At 37.4% G+C, this 15,557-nt stretch overlaps 1 protein-coding gene across 3 annotated transcripts in view; it reads right to left on the bottom strand.

Annotated features, from left to right (window-relative positions):
- LOC6615159 (innexin shaking-B) overlaps positions 1–15,557 on the bottom strand; it is a 163,571-nt gene that overhangs the window by 37,559 nt on the left and 110,455 nt on the right. For 2 of the 3 annotated variants that reach the window (XM_032726351.1, XM_032726350.1), the window contains one exon: positions 8,464–8,620. In XM_032726351.1, coding sequence (XP_032582242.1) covers positions 8,464–8,514 — 51 coding nt within the window. In that variant the 5' untranslated portion in view covers positions 8,515–8,620. Of the gene's footprint in view, positions 1–5,966; positions 6,862–8,463; positions 8,621–15,557 lie in introns of all 3 variants that reach the window. The other variant, XM_032726353.1, reaches the window with a different exon arrangement.

A 15,557-nucleotide genomic window follows, 5' to 3' on the forward strand; every position in this document is an offset into this window, starting at 1 on the left:
AGTATGTAGTAAGTAGCATGTGTAATAAGTTTCATGTGCGCTGGACTGACTTACTCAGGACTGATTAACGAAATGAGGGCCAGAAGACTGAGACTATAATTCTGCGACTTCAGCTTCCCCCGACTGACTGACTTATGCCCAGGAACCATAACAATGAATTTTATGCCCCCTTTCGGAAGGACCCCAACTGCCTAACGTCTGGTAACTGCCACTGACTGTCGACTGTTAGTGCCACTGCTGGTGCACAGAGAGAACAATTCTTGGTGCTCAGACGCCTTCATCATTATAATCAATTATTTATTACAAAAAGAAAAAATTATTTGGTGGACCAGGAACCACTGGAACAACCACTAGAACGATAAAAACGATAAAAACCTGTAAGCGTGGAAATATATACATGTGAATACAGGGCTTGAACTTTTCTCAGTGTGGACAGAGAATGCGCAGCTCACTGGCTTCGGCTCGTTTCTGCTATTAGAACAACATTGGCAATATATTTGGGGCAATAAAAATAAGCTTTTCTACACCAAGAAGGCACTGGCACTAGCTGCGTCTTTGTATTTGTTTTTGTACTTGCTGCCTCGTATTTGTTATTGTTATGGGTCCTGGCGCAGTGCTTGCCACTTACGCTTCATTAGGATGCGTCTAAGAACTCTTGCAGCCAGTCAATAATAAATTGATGCCGGCTCCCTTATTCCTCAGAAGCTGGAGCTCGAAGTTTGGAGCTCCAGAGGACTGAGCTCCAAGTGCCAAGTGCCTGGTGGCAATAAACAAGCAAACAACAAGGACAGATACACATCAGTGGCCACGCCCTTTCCAAACCACCGCCTAAACCGCCCCCCGGTTACACATCATTGGAGTTGACTTTAAATTGGCGACTTAAACGAACAATTGGCCCTGGGAAAATTGAGCTGAGAAATCAACAGAGAACTGAAATAATAAAATTGCTAGAAATGTGAAAACTAACAACAGGCTTTTTTCAGGGGTAGTGTATTGTTTGTTTTGTGTATTTTGGGGTATCAGTTATCGGGATTTTAGTTTTTATGCTTCTTTCAGTCAGCAGGCAGACTGGATGCTTTTACATATGCAAGATACAAATACAAGGGATTATAGTAATATATTCATAAATATGTATATAAAGTGTTTACGGTTTTATTTTATTCAAGTTTGTGTTGAATAAGAGGTGTTCTTTGGTGTGTGGGTCAAGGCATTTATTGAAATGGATTGGTTGAACTCAATTAATATTCCTGCGGTTAGGCTTTTATTTACACGAGTCCAGGCTTCGGGTGCTTGGGTTGGTTGCGGTCTCAGTTTAAGGCTAGTTACTCAATTTACTGATATACAAATCAAACATATTCAACGTGCCACAAAATAAGCGAAAAAAACTTAAGGAAAACTTCATTAAACCTCTACGTGCTTATCTTTTTGTACAAAAATTGATTCCAGAGTGAGCGAAATAGACATGGAGAGGGAGACAGAGATAGAGAGACAGGACAATGATATAGAGGTGCATGCTTCACGGGAGTTTTTCACAGCCAGGTTAGCCAGGGTTGGCTGGTCAACAAAATGCAAACAACAAGGTCAAGCGTGGACAATTGACAGCAAAATAAGTGAAACTCTTTAGGTAGATCGTTGCTTATTTATAGTTTATATTACATGGGTAGCTCATATATGTAAGTGTATATCATAGGTGTTTGCAGTATCATACAGTTATACAGTGATATCAAATACTAAAAAATGTGTCAAATCTGGTTGTTTGCTACGTTGTGTCTGTGTAATTTTTAGTTTTTGTCTCTGCGGCTCAGGGTGCACAAGTATATGTATAGTTTGGTATATTTTTGAGTATAGTATAAGTTTAGCTTGGAGTACATAGTTTTTCGATTTGGTTAGTATATATGCGGTATATTGGTAGTATACGGTATAGATATGTTCATGTCAACTGTGGGGTTTTCATCGGTTTAGGGTTTTCGCTTTTAGTACTTCGTTTTGGGAATATTTCGCACATTTTCTTTTAGTTGATCATATTTTGTATTCTCTTTTATCGAAATTTCAAAAATGATAACAAAAACAAATTTCGATACTTCTGAACTGAGGTAGTGAGATTCGACAATACAAACAGCGGCGGACGCTCGGTGGGTAGGCGTGAAAGAGAGAGTGTGGTTTTAGAATATTAATATGCATATTAACATGTATATTAATATGCATATATATCTTTATATATATGTATATATAGATATATGTATATGAACATATATAGGAAGGGAGAAAGACACTAGGCTGTTTTCTACACAGAAATTGCTCGATTGCCAACATATATGCTGTCTGTCCTTTTAGCAGTTGGTATTTTCTGCTTGGCGAAGATTATCGGTTTTTGTTAATATATATATTGTAGAAAGATCGTTTTTTGTTAAACCAAATTTAATACATTTGAATTGTAGATACACAAGCGCACGCAGCACACGTACACACACAAAAACATTGAAATTAGCATTTTTGAGTGAGATAGAGAAAGAGAGAAATATAGAAGTGGAGAAAAGTATATGCTTTTTCGGTTTTCTAGTATTTTTTTTTTGTTATTTTTTCGGGGTGGTGTGGTGGGTGGGTTTTTTGGTAAGTGGGGGTGGTTCAGTTCTAGTCTGGGTTTTCATCTCTTCTGCTTCTTTGTCATTAGTGGGTGGTACTCCTTTACGGTTCCAAAAACAAAGAGTTCGCAAAATTGTCACCCAAAAAGAATACTGTTGGATACTTTTTGGCTTTTGAACCTGTTCTTGTTCTATTTTGTTGTGATATTTGTTTATACTTGATAATGGTTATTCGGTTTTCAGCTTCATTTTTTTTTGCATTCGAAACAAAAAAATCGTATGTTAACATTTGTCTTCTCTTTTTTTGCGTTTTCAATCAATTAAAATTGCACATTTTCAACAACATCAACAACGACAACTACTTTTTGGTATTACGAGTAATATTTATTGATATTTTTTGTTTGTATCTTTAGATAAATCTATATATATATATATATATATATATTTATATATATATATATATATATATGAAGGTATATGTATGTAAAGATATGCATATAGATATATATATGTATATATGTATGGATATTGAGTATTGTATATTATATATATATTTAGTTTGAGTACGGGTAGATGGATATAAATATATAGATGGTGTAGAATACGATAGTTGTTGTTCTGCTCGGCACAATTTCATCGACTGCTTATCGGCAATTTAAATAAAAATCACAATTACAAACGATTACAAACCAAATGATAGCACAATCGAAAATCAAGACGCTTACGATTACTAAAAAATTAAATAAAAAAACTTCGCTTGCTCGGTATTACTCGGTGATATATTGATCGTAAAAAACGGTTCGAATTTAAATAAATAGGTTAATTCAATATATGTCTACACCGATAAATACGTACAATTTATTACACATACAGACAAGCATACACATACACAATGCGACATATGTACTTATAATTGGATTATTTGTCAACACTCATATACGCTCTTGCACGAAAACTTTATGAATAAATGCCAGCTCGTCTCTATTCAACCATCGTTAGGTTAGCTTGGATCTTTAACTATTCCAATTGAATAGATTTGTGAACTTGATAAACATACAATTGTTGCTGAACAAACTTAAAAAAATATGTGTCTGGGAGCTAAAAAGTAGAACAGCAGAAAGCAAAAATAGTTAAACCGAAAAAAACCAAACGAAAAAACCAATGAAATTAATTTTACTCTTGATGCGAGCTCCGAGCATATATGTGCGTTGATATATATCTGTCTTAGTTGGTAGTTAAAGTAGCTTGCACTTGAGATTACGAATATGGATACAATACCACAAATGCCGCAATACGAGATATTTATTGGATATTGATTGATTACGATACGTTACGCATATGGTTGGGTATTATCACTGCTTTCTTGCTTGCTGAGATCTGCCGATCGAAACATTTCCGTGTACGGTACGCTCAAGTTACTACGGGGTTATCCGGCAAACAATACAACAAATGATACAGATGGTATAGTACGAGTAGCATTATGGATATATATACGAGTATGCATATTATAGAACACAAAATACTGCAATTGATTGAGTTGTTGCGTACAGTTTTCGGCTCGGGACACGTGCAATTAGTTCTTTTTGGATATTTAATTTTTTTTGGATTTTTGATTTGGTTTTCGGTATTGTGGGGATGTTATTTTGGGACTTCGTCTACTTGATTGAAGGGCCGGGGTAATAAATAGAAGGGGGTTCGTGAGGGGACTGGGGCGTTATTGGAGCAAAGATAATCTCAAATTATAAGCTTTTTGGAGTGTGCGCGGTGTGGAAAGGGCAAACAATTTTGGTTTCGGAATAATGGGAATGTTTTACTTCTGTATTTTTCTTCGAATTTCAAGTAAGGTTAGGGTTTTTATCTAGACTTAAAGGACAGGTGCTATCTGGATTCACAGAGAAAAAGTTAAGTAGAGAAAGAAAGAGACGGAGAGAGCGGCTAAGAGAAAAAGAGATCCAAAAGGGGTTTGTTTTAGGTTCTTGGCGATAATTGTTCCACATGAGAAGGATTGTTTCAAGTTTGCTCAATTTCAAGTTTGCTTTTATGTGTTTTCTTTTTAAATTCGTTTTTTCGGGTTTAGGACGCGTTCGTTTTTTGGCAAAATATATATATTTACACAGAACACCATATACGCGGCAATAGAGCTATTTAAATGGCTATCGATAGTTTTTCTGAATTCAGTATTTAAAGGATTCTGCACATCCTGCTGCCCTGCGATAGCATTTTGGTACAGTTATCGATTGCATTTGGTTGACCTACTTAACTAGTTACATACGCATAAATAGTCATCGTTATTGATAGATGTGGAAAATCATAGTTAAAATCAAATGAAAAAGTTAAACTTGGCTGATTGCTTTCTTGCCAGCTTATTGTTGTCATAATGTTTATCGTACTTGCTTATCGGTTATCGCTAGGCACTCGCAACACTTTACTATACTTTTACAAAGTCTGCGTGTGTATAAGTGTCTGTAACTGTGTAGGTATGTCAGAGTTACTGAAGAGAGACAGACAGATATCAAGATAGGAACAGAGAGAAGGAGACACAAGTCGATACAAAATTCATTTTGTATTAAATTTGATTTAGTATTCAGCTTTAGCTTTTCATACGTTTTCGTTCTTTATATTACAAGTTTTTGTTTTTGTTATATTAATGTTTACGAAGGCGTCGACAGCATAATCTGTGGTGGCAGGCGAGCAATCTGTTATCGTCGGGTTAAGGTTCTGCTTATCGTTTTACGTTTGTTACTTTTCTTGGAACGGTGCGGCTGCGTTATTGATAAAATATCGATTATCGTTTTATGGAATTTGCATCCCCTGATTTGTTCTGTTTCTGTTCAGAGTAAACCTGTTCGTTAACTTCAAATCCTGTAAGCGCGCTCTTCAGGTTTTTAAAAAGTCGCTACAAAATTAGGATAAAGATAAATGAACACGCAAAAGGAGACGGAAAGTTGACAAAGCTTAAACAAAGAATACAACATTAACGGTGAAAAAAAAGGTTAGCTAACGTTTGATTTTGGGGCAAAAAATGAAAAATCATTAACCATTTAATCGATGACAAAAAATAGATAAATTAAATATAACACTTTTTTCTAATTATCTACGGTATAGTCATTTACTTATATAATTGCAATGTTAATAAGCAAAAATAAGGCGCAGATCAAGTGTGGTTTAAAAGAAAGAGATAGAAAAATAGAGAAGGTAAAGAGACTACTACGACTGTTAAGATTGTGAGAAAGAGAGAGAGGGGATAAAGCGATAGATCCCTAATCTTGTAGTTTAAGGGAGAAACAGAGCTGAAGTTCTAAACTTTCGATAGTTTTGGGGAAACGGGTGGAGTGGTTGGTGATTTGTTTAAATGAGAACTAGAATTGCTTGATTTGTAATTACCATTTTCTATCACTTTGCTTTTGGCGGGGGTGGGGATGGATGGGCGTGGGCGGCACCGCACACACACGCGCACACACACACACACCGCCAGCAGTGGTTCAGAGCCAGTCTATCGGCTATCGATATATGTTATCGCCGCTGCCGCCTCTTGCGTTGAGATCGTTCGTGATTTCGACTTAGGGGTATCGCTTTAAATCGATTAGTCGCTGATTCGTTAATCAGCTTATTGCTTATCGGTTATCATTAATCGATGAATTGATTTGGTTTGGTTTTTCAGTCGCACAAGCTAAGGCCACCTTTTCACGAGTTGCCCTGTTTTTATTTGGTTTTACGATTAGAGATTTTTTGATTTTAGGTTTTTGTTTCACGCTTTGTTTCGTTTCGTTATGATTTTTGATTTGCTTTGATTTGGTTTTGCAGTTCGCTTGTAAATATGTTTTGTTATATACTTGGATATATACGTGGCTATATGTACATACGAGTTATCACATTAGTTAGCATTATTCGATCGTAGTTCATAGTTCTTGCTCGTAATTCACCGCATCTGGCACCGATGCCCATTATTTCTGCCGCACTCTCAACTGTCTTCGGGTTTGTTCGTTGATATTTTTGTACCAGGTATTCTTATTTTTTGGGCAGGATCTGATCTGGAACTAGAACTGGTACTGGTACAGCTAGTATTATTACAGCTGTCTAACGAGTTTGGCCAAAGGACTTCGGCTTCCCCAGCTCTTGTTTTTGCTGCTGCTGCCTCGGCCTCCTTGTCGTTATCAGTTATCGATCGAATGTTGATTCCGCTTCCGATTATCGCTGTTGGCTCTGGGTTGTCGCTGGGCAGGGTAGTCAAGGTTGCCTCATATTCGCCGCTTCCGTATCCATTTCCGCTGTAGTCAACCTTCACGGCGCCACAATCGATTTTCATTTTGTTTCGGTTTTCGGGATTCATTCGGTATAAAATATATAAAGCATTTGGTTGGGTTTTTAAATATGTACATATGTAGATCGTCCCTAAGCCCTAAAAAAAACTTATTTGGAGCGAGGGGCTTTTAGGGGTTTAGAGTTTTGTGAGAGTGTCGATGTTGATTTGCTGTAGTTTTTTGGGTTAAGCACGCACACAATTTGGAAGTTCTATAAATACCAAAATAAATAGAGCTTAACAGAAAAGTCGCTTAATAATTTTGTTTTATAAAAAACAAACAAACACACAAACAGCAAGAGGGAGACAGACATATATATATTAACGGTTACATTTATATATTCATTGACTTCAAACATATTAGCTAATCAATTACGCAGCCGATTACAAACAAAAATCAAATTCAACACAGAAAGAGACGCAGAGAAAGAGGTAGAGACATCAAATAGAAAAAGAGAGACAGAGACTTGTATATTTCGTGTGTGTGTTGGAAAGAGAGAGATAGTCCGAGAGAGATAGAGATATAGCAATGGATATGTTGGATGGACAATGGTTATTAATGGACAATGGGTTCAGAAATGGGTCTCGATGAAGAATTGGCAACGTTTGAAAGAGACGACTCTAGAAGGGCGAGAAAGAGACGTCATATTCTTTTGTCCCGCCGCTGGTTTGTCATGTTTAAATTCCTACTTGATGAATGTTTCGCATTTTAATTTCATTTTTCTGTGTTCTTTTTCTGACTTTTGATGACCTTTTCTTGTAAATGTTCATTTGTTTTTTTTTTGTTTTTCGTCTTTATTGTTTTTTTTTTGTCTTTTGTTGTGATCTTTTAAAGGAATTGGCTCGCGTTAAGTACATTATTACGAGAATTGTTATTTTTGTTATTTATACTTTCATTTGCATTTCGCATCATTGTTATAATCTAAGGGCCGGGTTATATGTAATGGCGATGGTTCAAAAGTCATGGCCTTCAAACTTAAAACACAAACAAAATGAATGTTGAGGACTTGAAAAAGAAAAAGTAAAGTGGTGGGAAGGGTATTACTTTTGACTGGAATGGAATGGTCTGGGCATGGAATACAGATATTTTTACATTGTTACTCGACGATGGTTATTTGGGGTTAGGCCCCCAAATTACGGCGATCTACAGGCATCTGTCTGGTTCCGAAGTTTACACATGGGATAAATTGGTATTTTAATGTATTTCTTGGGGGTCAGAACATAGTGTAAGGTACATTTGATACTCTCGGCTTATATGTCTTTTGTACTTTGTATTTGGTTGACCCATTAGTTACGCTTATAAGAGTGATAGTAGTAGAGTAGTATTATAAATAAATAGGTAGTATAAGGTATTGGTAACATATACGTTTCGCTTTTGCTTTGCGTTTTTGTGACTCAAATCGATTTGGCATTAGAGATATAATTGATTTGATTTCGAGTTTAAGTTAGAGTTTGAGTTCGAGTTGAGTTGTAGTAGTACAGTATGGTATGGTATAATCAATCAATCAACCAAAGGCGGTATAAAAGTAGAGCAAGTTCACATGGATTAGTACGGTTGTTAAAAAGGAAGTGGACACTCACCGATGATCTACTCACTTGCATAAACGCATAGACGCCTCGTAAAAACTCCATATTTTGCTGCTCTTGAGAACCCTTTTTGGTTGTGCGTTGGGCCCGACTTATATACTGCTTTACGGTGTCCGCAACAAGATGTGGCTTTAGTTTGCGTGATAGAACCCTGCAAGAAAACGGGTTGATCGGCTGTGAATTAAGTTTGTCTTTGAGTTTTGTCTTTGAGTTTTGGGAGCAGATGGGTTAATTGAGCTCCATCAACATGCTTAACCGCTATTACTTACACTATCACAGGCAAACAAACTAGGCTTAAACAAGAGAGAATGCTATAGTCGAGTTCCACGACTATCATTTACCCGTTACTTAGCTAGTGTGAATGCATGTGGGTTATTCTTGGTCGAGGTCACAACCAACCGCTTTTCCACCTTCTATCCCCCACTTTTCCACACTTTTCCAGCTCACCACTTGGCCCTCGGCTCGCATCCAAATTGAAGCGCTAAGTAAATTGTCACTTGAGAGGTGCTCGCCTTTCTCATCTGCTAAACTGAAACACTTTCCCCAGCCTTTGTGCTAATTGGCCGCACTTAGTGGGCCACCCACTTTTCTGCTTTTCCGACTCTGCACTATATACTATATTTATGTATGTACACGGCATGTGGGTGCGGGCCACGAAATGTATATGTGCACAGGATAGTGCTGCCAGTGCGGTTAGAATTTTTGTGCAGGCTAATTGAAATCCTCCTCGACTGACGACTTTACGCATTTTGTGTGAATTGACAACGCAGATTAAGCTTATCGTTTAATTGCTCCCAGCAACAGGGAGGTTACCCATTTCCACTTTCATTTCCATCGCTGTGGGGTGGTTTTCATCTTCAATTTTCACCAGAGTTCCCATCTACATCTATGTATGAAGCTGCTTCTAGCTCTTCTGGCACACACTCACGCATAATTCCAGTTTTTATTAGCCAAGCTTTTAAGCTGTGACTAACCAGAGAAACGGAGATTGCGATCTACACAGGACTAAAAATGGGACCTGATGATGATTGATGCATTTAAAAAAGACATACTGCTCTAAACTCCGCTCCAAATAAACATTATATTTTATCGCGCAACTGAAAATAGAATTCCTAATATTAATGTGTTCTCTTTCTAAAATACTATTTATATTTACATTTTTACCAACTCATTTGGAACAGTAACTTTACTTGGGAATTATGATTCTTTTTCGACAGTGTAATCATTCAGTTAGCTGATAAGACTGAGGCTTCATTTACTACTCTATTGACTTAAGCAGCTGGCTGCAGAAGTGAGCACAGATTTTCTGTGATTTTCCCCACATTTCTGTGGATTAGCAGAGCATTTAATTGGATTTCCATGTGAGAACAAAGACAGAAGGGCACCAAAAAATCAGAGTATACTTAAATACTTGCACTGCAAACACCAAGGGCGGAATCTGTGGAATTTAATTCTTGAAAAATTCAAAAATGAATTCATCCTATTCCCGGGGCAAAAAGCGGCGAACAAGAAACTAATAAAGTAGCACTGGGCGGGCTACCAACGCGCATTTCCGTTTCCGGTGTGCTCCTAATTTTGTATTAATACAAAAAGTGGGGAGGGAAACGAAGGCGGTGCCCCTTTGCTTGCTGATTACTTTCGCGGGAAACACACACATTTCGTTTGCTTTTCGACTCTTGGGCGCGACCCCTCTGCATATTGACCCTCGGGGTCAAATAAATTTGAGCACAAAAACAGGATTCGGGGGCGTGGCAAGTGCCTTGAAATTGAAAATACTTAAAAAGCATCGGAACAGGACTTTAAACTTGTCCTTTGACCTTATTGTCTTGACCAGAAGGGTGTGTAGGTTTTAATGCTTTTGGTTGGAAATAATATTAAAAAACCACCACAAATTCCAAAAAGACAGATGCTATATTTCGATTACGTAATCAAATCAATACAAATATGGGTTCCTTGGCACACAAAATTGGACTATTCATGTTCAGACCCCTTGACAATAAAATGTTTATACAAAATTTGTCAATACATCTTAAAAAACAAAAACATTTAAAACATTTTTTCTTTTTTTATACATTAATGTCGACTGTCTGCGGTTTTCCTCTTTAACTTTTTGGCCTTGCCTTCGGCGTTTCATTACAATTCCAAATCGGGTAAGGACACAGATTTGTCCCTTTCTTGTGTTATTGAAATTATTTGACCTTTCGGCTGGTGAGGCAGAGGCTTTTAATTTATTATTATTTTCTTAACCGCGTTCACCTTCTGCCTGTGCGACCCACAACTTTTCCGCAGACTTTTCTCTGGGTTTTTTGGCGCTTTTCGACTTCTTTTTCTTTGGCTTTTTGTTTTCCCGGCTGACAGGCGTAACAGAAATGTAAAATTGCGAAAAATAAATCTTGAAATTGACTTTGTGCAGGGCTCGCATTGCTTTGGTCGCCTTTTATACATATATATTTTCGCTTTTGTTTTATTTATTTAGTGTTTTTTTTTCACAAACTGTCGCCTTTTTGAGTTGCTGCTGACAGCGTGAAAATCGAGATAAATGTCCTTTCCCACTCTACTGGCTATCGCTTGTTGACGGTTAAAAGAACAGATTATTTAATTTGAAATAAAAAAAGGAGGAAACCCAAAAAAGGAAAAGGTGAAGAAATTGTATTTAAAGTTTGCCATCAGTTGGGGCTACGAAGAGGAAAAACGCTTGTGATCCGAGTTGCTCAATTTATAAATGTGAAAGCAGAGTGGCGAAATTATCTGGTAATAAAGCAAATACCCTACCCGGTGAAGGGTTGACAAATATACCGTGGTAAGTGCTTCGTGCTTGAAGAAAATGTTGTTTTAATTTATTAAAATAAATATTCGGTAACGTGAAAATGAAGTGCATAATTTTCCAGCCAATATTTTTCGTTTTTCTTTACTTGCCGTATATAAAAATGCACGCTAGCAAAAGAAATTGCAAAAAACGAGATGAAATAGCGAAAAATAAGTGAAGCCTCTGAAAAATCAACATAAAAAAATCTTCATTTCGTTGCAATCATTCTGGGTACTTAATAAGATATTGGCTAAATTTTGGACAAAATTAATGGTTGTTGGCAAAAATTGTCACTTACAGGGACGACATGAAAAGCATATTGGTTTTGCTTATTTGTTTTTCAAATTATATACTATGTATGAGAACACACACAGCCAATTTTTTTGTTCAATTTCATCAAATTAATACATAGTTTTCTATAATTTTCCAGAACATCGCATGCCACGCCACTCAAGAACAGCACAAACTGCAGGCACTGCATAATGCACCAAGTAAAACAGCACCCTTTACTGAATCTAAATCTGAATGGGAATAAGAATCACGACTGGCATACAGTCGCAATCAAATTTGGTGCATCGGGTGGCGCCAATATATGGTATATACTTAGTAAAACGGAATAACTAGAGATTGTCTGGTTATTTTACAGCCGCACTCAATTCACTTTTGCCATCTGACAGCCGAAGCAATGGAATTGCAAATTTTCCTTCCAAGATACAAAAAGGAAAATCGTGTCTTTTTTTATGCAACCTGCTATGCTGGAGCTCAGGTCGAAAGGTAGACGTTGTGTCAGTCATATGTTAAAATTGAACTATCAAAATCATGAACTTTTAACTAATTGCGATTCGCAAGAGAATTTAAGAAAATATCCTGCATTCAAATTTAAACCAACTTAATTTCGATTTATTCTGATTGGTTCAATCACACAACAAATAAATAGTTGCAATGAAAAGAAAATTGCACTCATTCACAATCACAGTATCACATTGGCCTTCAAGATAATTGCTTATTACCGGATCCGGTTTTTACGTTTGTTTTTAGTCAATACAGATTAAGTGGTTAGCTTAATCATCGATTTCAAATATATTTAGAGCAGGGCGGGTATTTTGTATCTAGATTCTGAGGCGATGCCGCGACTACTAACCGATAATGGTGCACTTGCAGATACTTTCCGCCAACCTAAAGGTGCAAGCAGCGCAGTTGCGATTGTTAAGAAGAAGGGGAAATGAAAAAATCTGTGCAAAAGTGAAGGAAAAGCAGAGGATCCCTAACAATTAAATATTCTCGTGCTTGTTTCAGCGACAGCAACAAAAAGGCAGAGATGGAAAGATACTATAGCTATATGACCACAACGTTATGGCATTGCTTATTTCAGAATTTATTTTTTGTTCTCCCATTATTTTGTGCATTTTTATTTTATCCGCTTGCCATTATCTTGTCAGCGTAATAAGCGCAATTAGCAAGGGGACAGTATGCGGAAAATTGTGCAGGGAAATCGTACAAGAAAAGCCACTTGAGCATGCAATAGGACAGCGAATTAAAAGCCAAGTGCAAGTCTAGTGGGTAAGGGAATATAATTCAAAAGGGGAAAACCAGTCTTTTAGATAATATAGTCAGCGCATAATTAAGTGTGCACCGCAAGGAACTTGCATGTTAAATACGCGTTAAAAGTCTTTGTTTTTTGATTTCACATAAATCAATTCTAAGCCAGTAAAAGTGTATAGTTCCAGTCCTTAGAAGTTATTTAAATAGAGAGTTCTCACTTCTTAAATAATACAAATATTTTCTGCCTCGCGTGTTAACTTGGCAACCCCTATCAGGTGACTTTTACAACCCTGCCGTCTTCTAACACTGCAAGCTATTTGTCTTATATGTCCATTAATGTGAGGACTTCAAGGTTACCTCCATGTTGCTCTATAATTGCTCCTAGTAGCCACCGTCAATTAAATTGCACGGAGAGAGGGGGCAGCAAAAGTCAATGCCAAAATAATTGTGCCTAATTCCGTTTTGCATTCTATATCCAACAGTCGCCATGTACGTACGTTGGTTTGGCAACGTATATAGTTGGCCAAGTTAAGGTAAATATATTAAATTTAAATAGGGTCATATTGCATGGACACCATCATTAGCATACTAAATCAGCGAACATTTAACAAACCGCAAAGCCAAAATGAGGATTCAGTTCATATCCAAGCATTTCAAAGCTCGCAGGTCAGAAAACCTACTTAATTCTGTTAAATTTTTGAAATTGGATTCCTATGATGAAAAATATTATAAATTGTTAAATATATGGCACAGCAAAAGATGTTTCAGCGCGTTTATCTAATCCAGCTCCACTTTAATACAAATCTTGAAGAGCATTCAAACCTCGCATTCCATTCCAATGCTGTCTCTTTTACTGACCATAAATTTTTATTGTGACCTTTTTTGTTATTTTCAAGCTTTTGTTTGCCGTTAATTAGACCACACAACCTGTCAATGTTACAGCGGGCCACAGAACCACCTGATGACCCCTAAATTGGTACAGCTTGTACCTTGCCCTACTTGTGGTTAAATAGCCTGTGGTCGCATTGCATGGAACATGCTTTGCCTTCGTCCTTTCCTTTTCCACTTTGGCCACTTTTCTCCCCTGCACTAATTTGAAACCACCATCGTTGGGAGATTTCTTAATTGTCATATGAGCGATTTGTAAGCCCTGCTTCAAATGAGTACAACTTACTCCGCACTCAATCTGTTTTAAGTGCTGTACACACACGCATATGCGGATATTATGTACATGGAAGGACAATAAGTAGATTAAAGGGTAATAATGGCCTTGTGAGCGCTATCGCTCTCATTGATTTCAAAACCGAAAATATAATTAAAGTGTCAAGCTATACATTGCCTAATTTGCAACTATTTACGCTCATTTGGTCACACTAACAAAAAGGCTGTATGGATCATTGCGTACTCTCTTTGGCACTACAGCTTTCTTACGCTAACGTAGAGTTTTCATGAAAAACCAACTTAACTCTTATCACTTCCACCAGTTCTTAGAAAATCGTCAACCCAACTTGCTCCTTCTTTTTGAACGTTATGGAGAGATTTTCCTTCAACGTTTTTCTATATTCGGTGTTCTTCAATTTTGGCGCAGTGCTTTCCGCCTGCTCGACTTTCCCGCTTCAACCGGGCGACACATGAAAGTTATTACACTTATTATATAAGAAATAATTTTATGTGCGACTGTGCGAGCGAGAGGTACAGACAGAAAATTAAAAGAGAAGACTTCATTCCTGCGGCTTGCAGAATGGTGATAAGAGGCGTCCACCGAGATACGGGGCGTGGCAAGTGTGAATTATTTGCGCAAGCATTATATAATAATGTGTAATAATGATTATATACTCCCACACACTCAAATGTGTGGGAAATCTGGGAGCTTAAAGACAAACTTTCGCACACCAGTTGGGTAAGTTAAATTTCTTGGCCGGAAAAAAACGATATTGAAAATAAAAGTTTTGTTTTAGCAAATCAAGCTGGTGATTAAATTGCATTTAATTGCTGGAAAAATTATATCTTTTTGCAAAATTGCATTGTTAAATATAACAAATAAATCTTGAATATGCGATGTTTTTATACTAGCAGCATTTACTTTAGAAACCGGATTTTCCTCCTCGCTGTATTTCAGGGTTATATCTGCTTAGCCCTTCCCGTGCTCCCAAACATCAACGCTTTGATCCCATTTTATGCCAAAAATTGGATTTTTCCTATAGTTTTAAAATTCAAATCGCGCTCTCTGGCCATAAATAATTCCCAACTAGAGTTAAGCAGTCAGCCGCAGCGGGAAAAATAACAACAGAAACTAAAGCAGCACACACAACATAACAACGGAATCAAGAACAAACAACAACAGAGAAACAACCAAAAAGGCAATGGGAAAATATTTCTTAATGTGCACTTTATCATCATCATGTCAGGCTAAGCGAGTAGAACTCCCATTCCACCCCCGCAAGAAAAAAATGAAAATAAAAAAAGAAAAGAAAAGAAAACAACAACACAAATGACATTTATATAGACACGCCCCAGCGCCCCCGACAACCAGCCACCTTTGCGATCCCCCTCTTTTTGGCATTGTGCAAATGCTGTCCCATTTGTCAGCTGGCACAAATTTGCATAAGCGCACTCTGGCAAGCGGTCGGATGACTTATGGTTGTCCTGCCCGAAACACCAGGCCCTCTTTTTGGAGCAGCCCCCCACGCCACCCTCCGGAAAAGCCTCTTGGAAAGCCACCCTCCACCCCCTCCACAGA

Source organism: Drosophila sechellia, chromosome X, assembly GCF_004382195.2.
Source record: "Drosophila sechellia strain sech25 chromosome X, ASM438219v1, whole genome shotgun sequence".
In the NCBI taxonomy this organism is placed as follows: domain Eukaryota; kingdom Metazoa; phylum Arthropoda; class Insecta; order Diptera; family Drosophilidae; genus Drosophila; species Drosophila sechellia.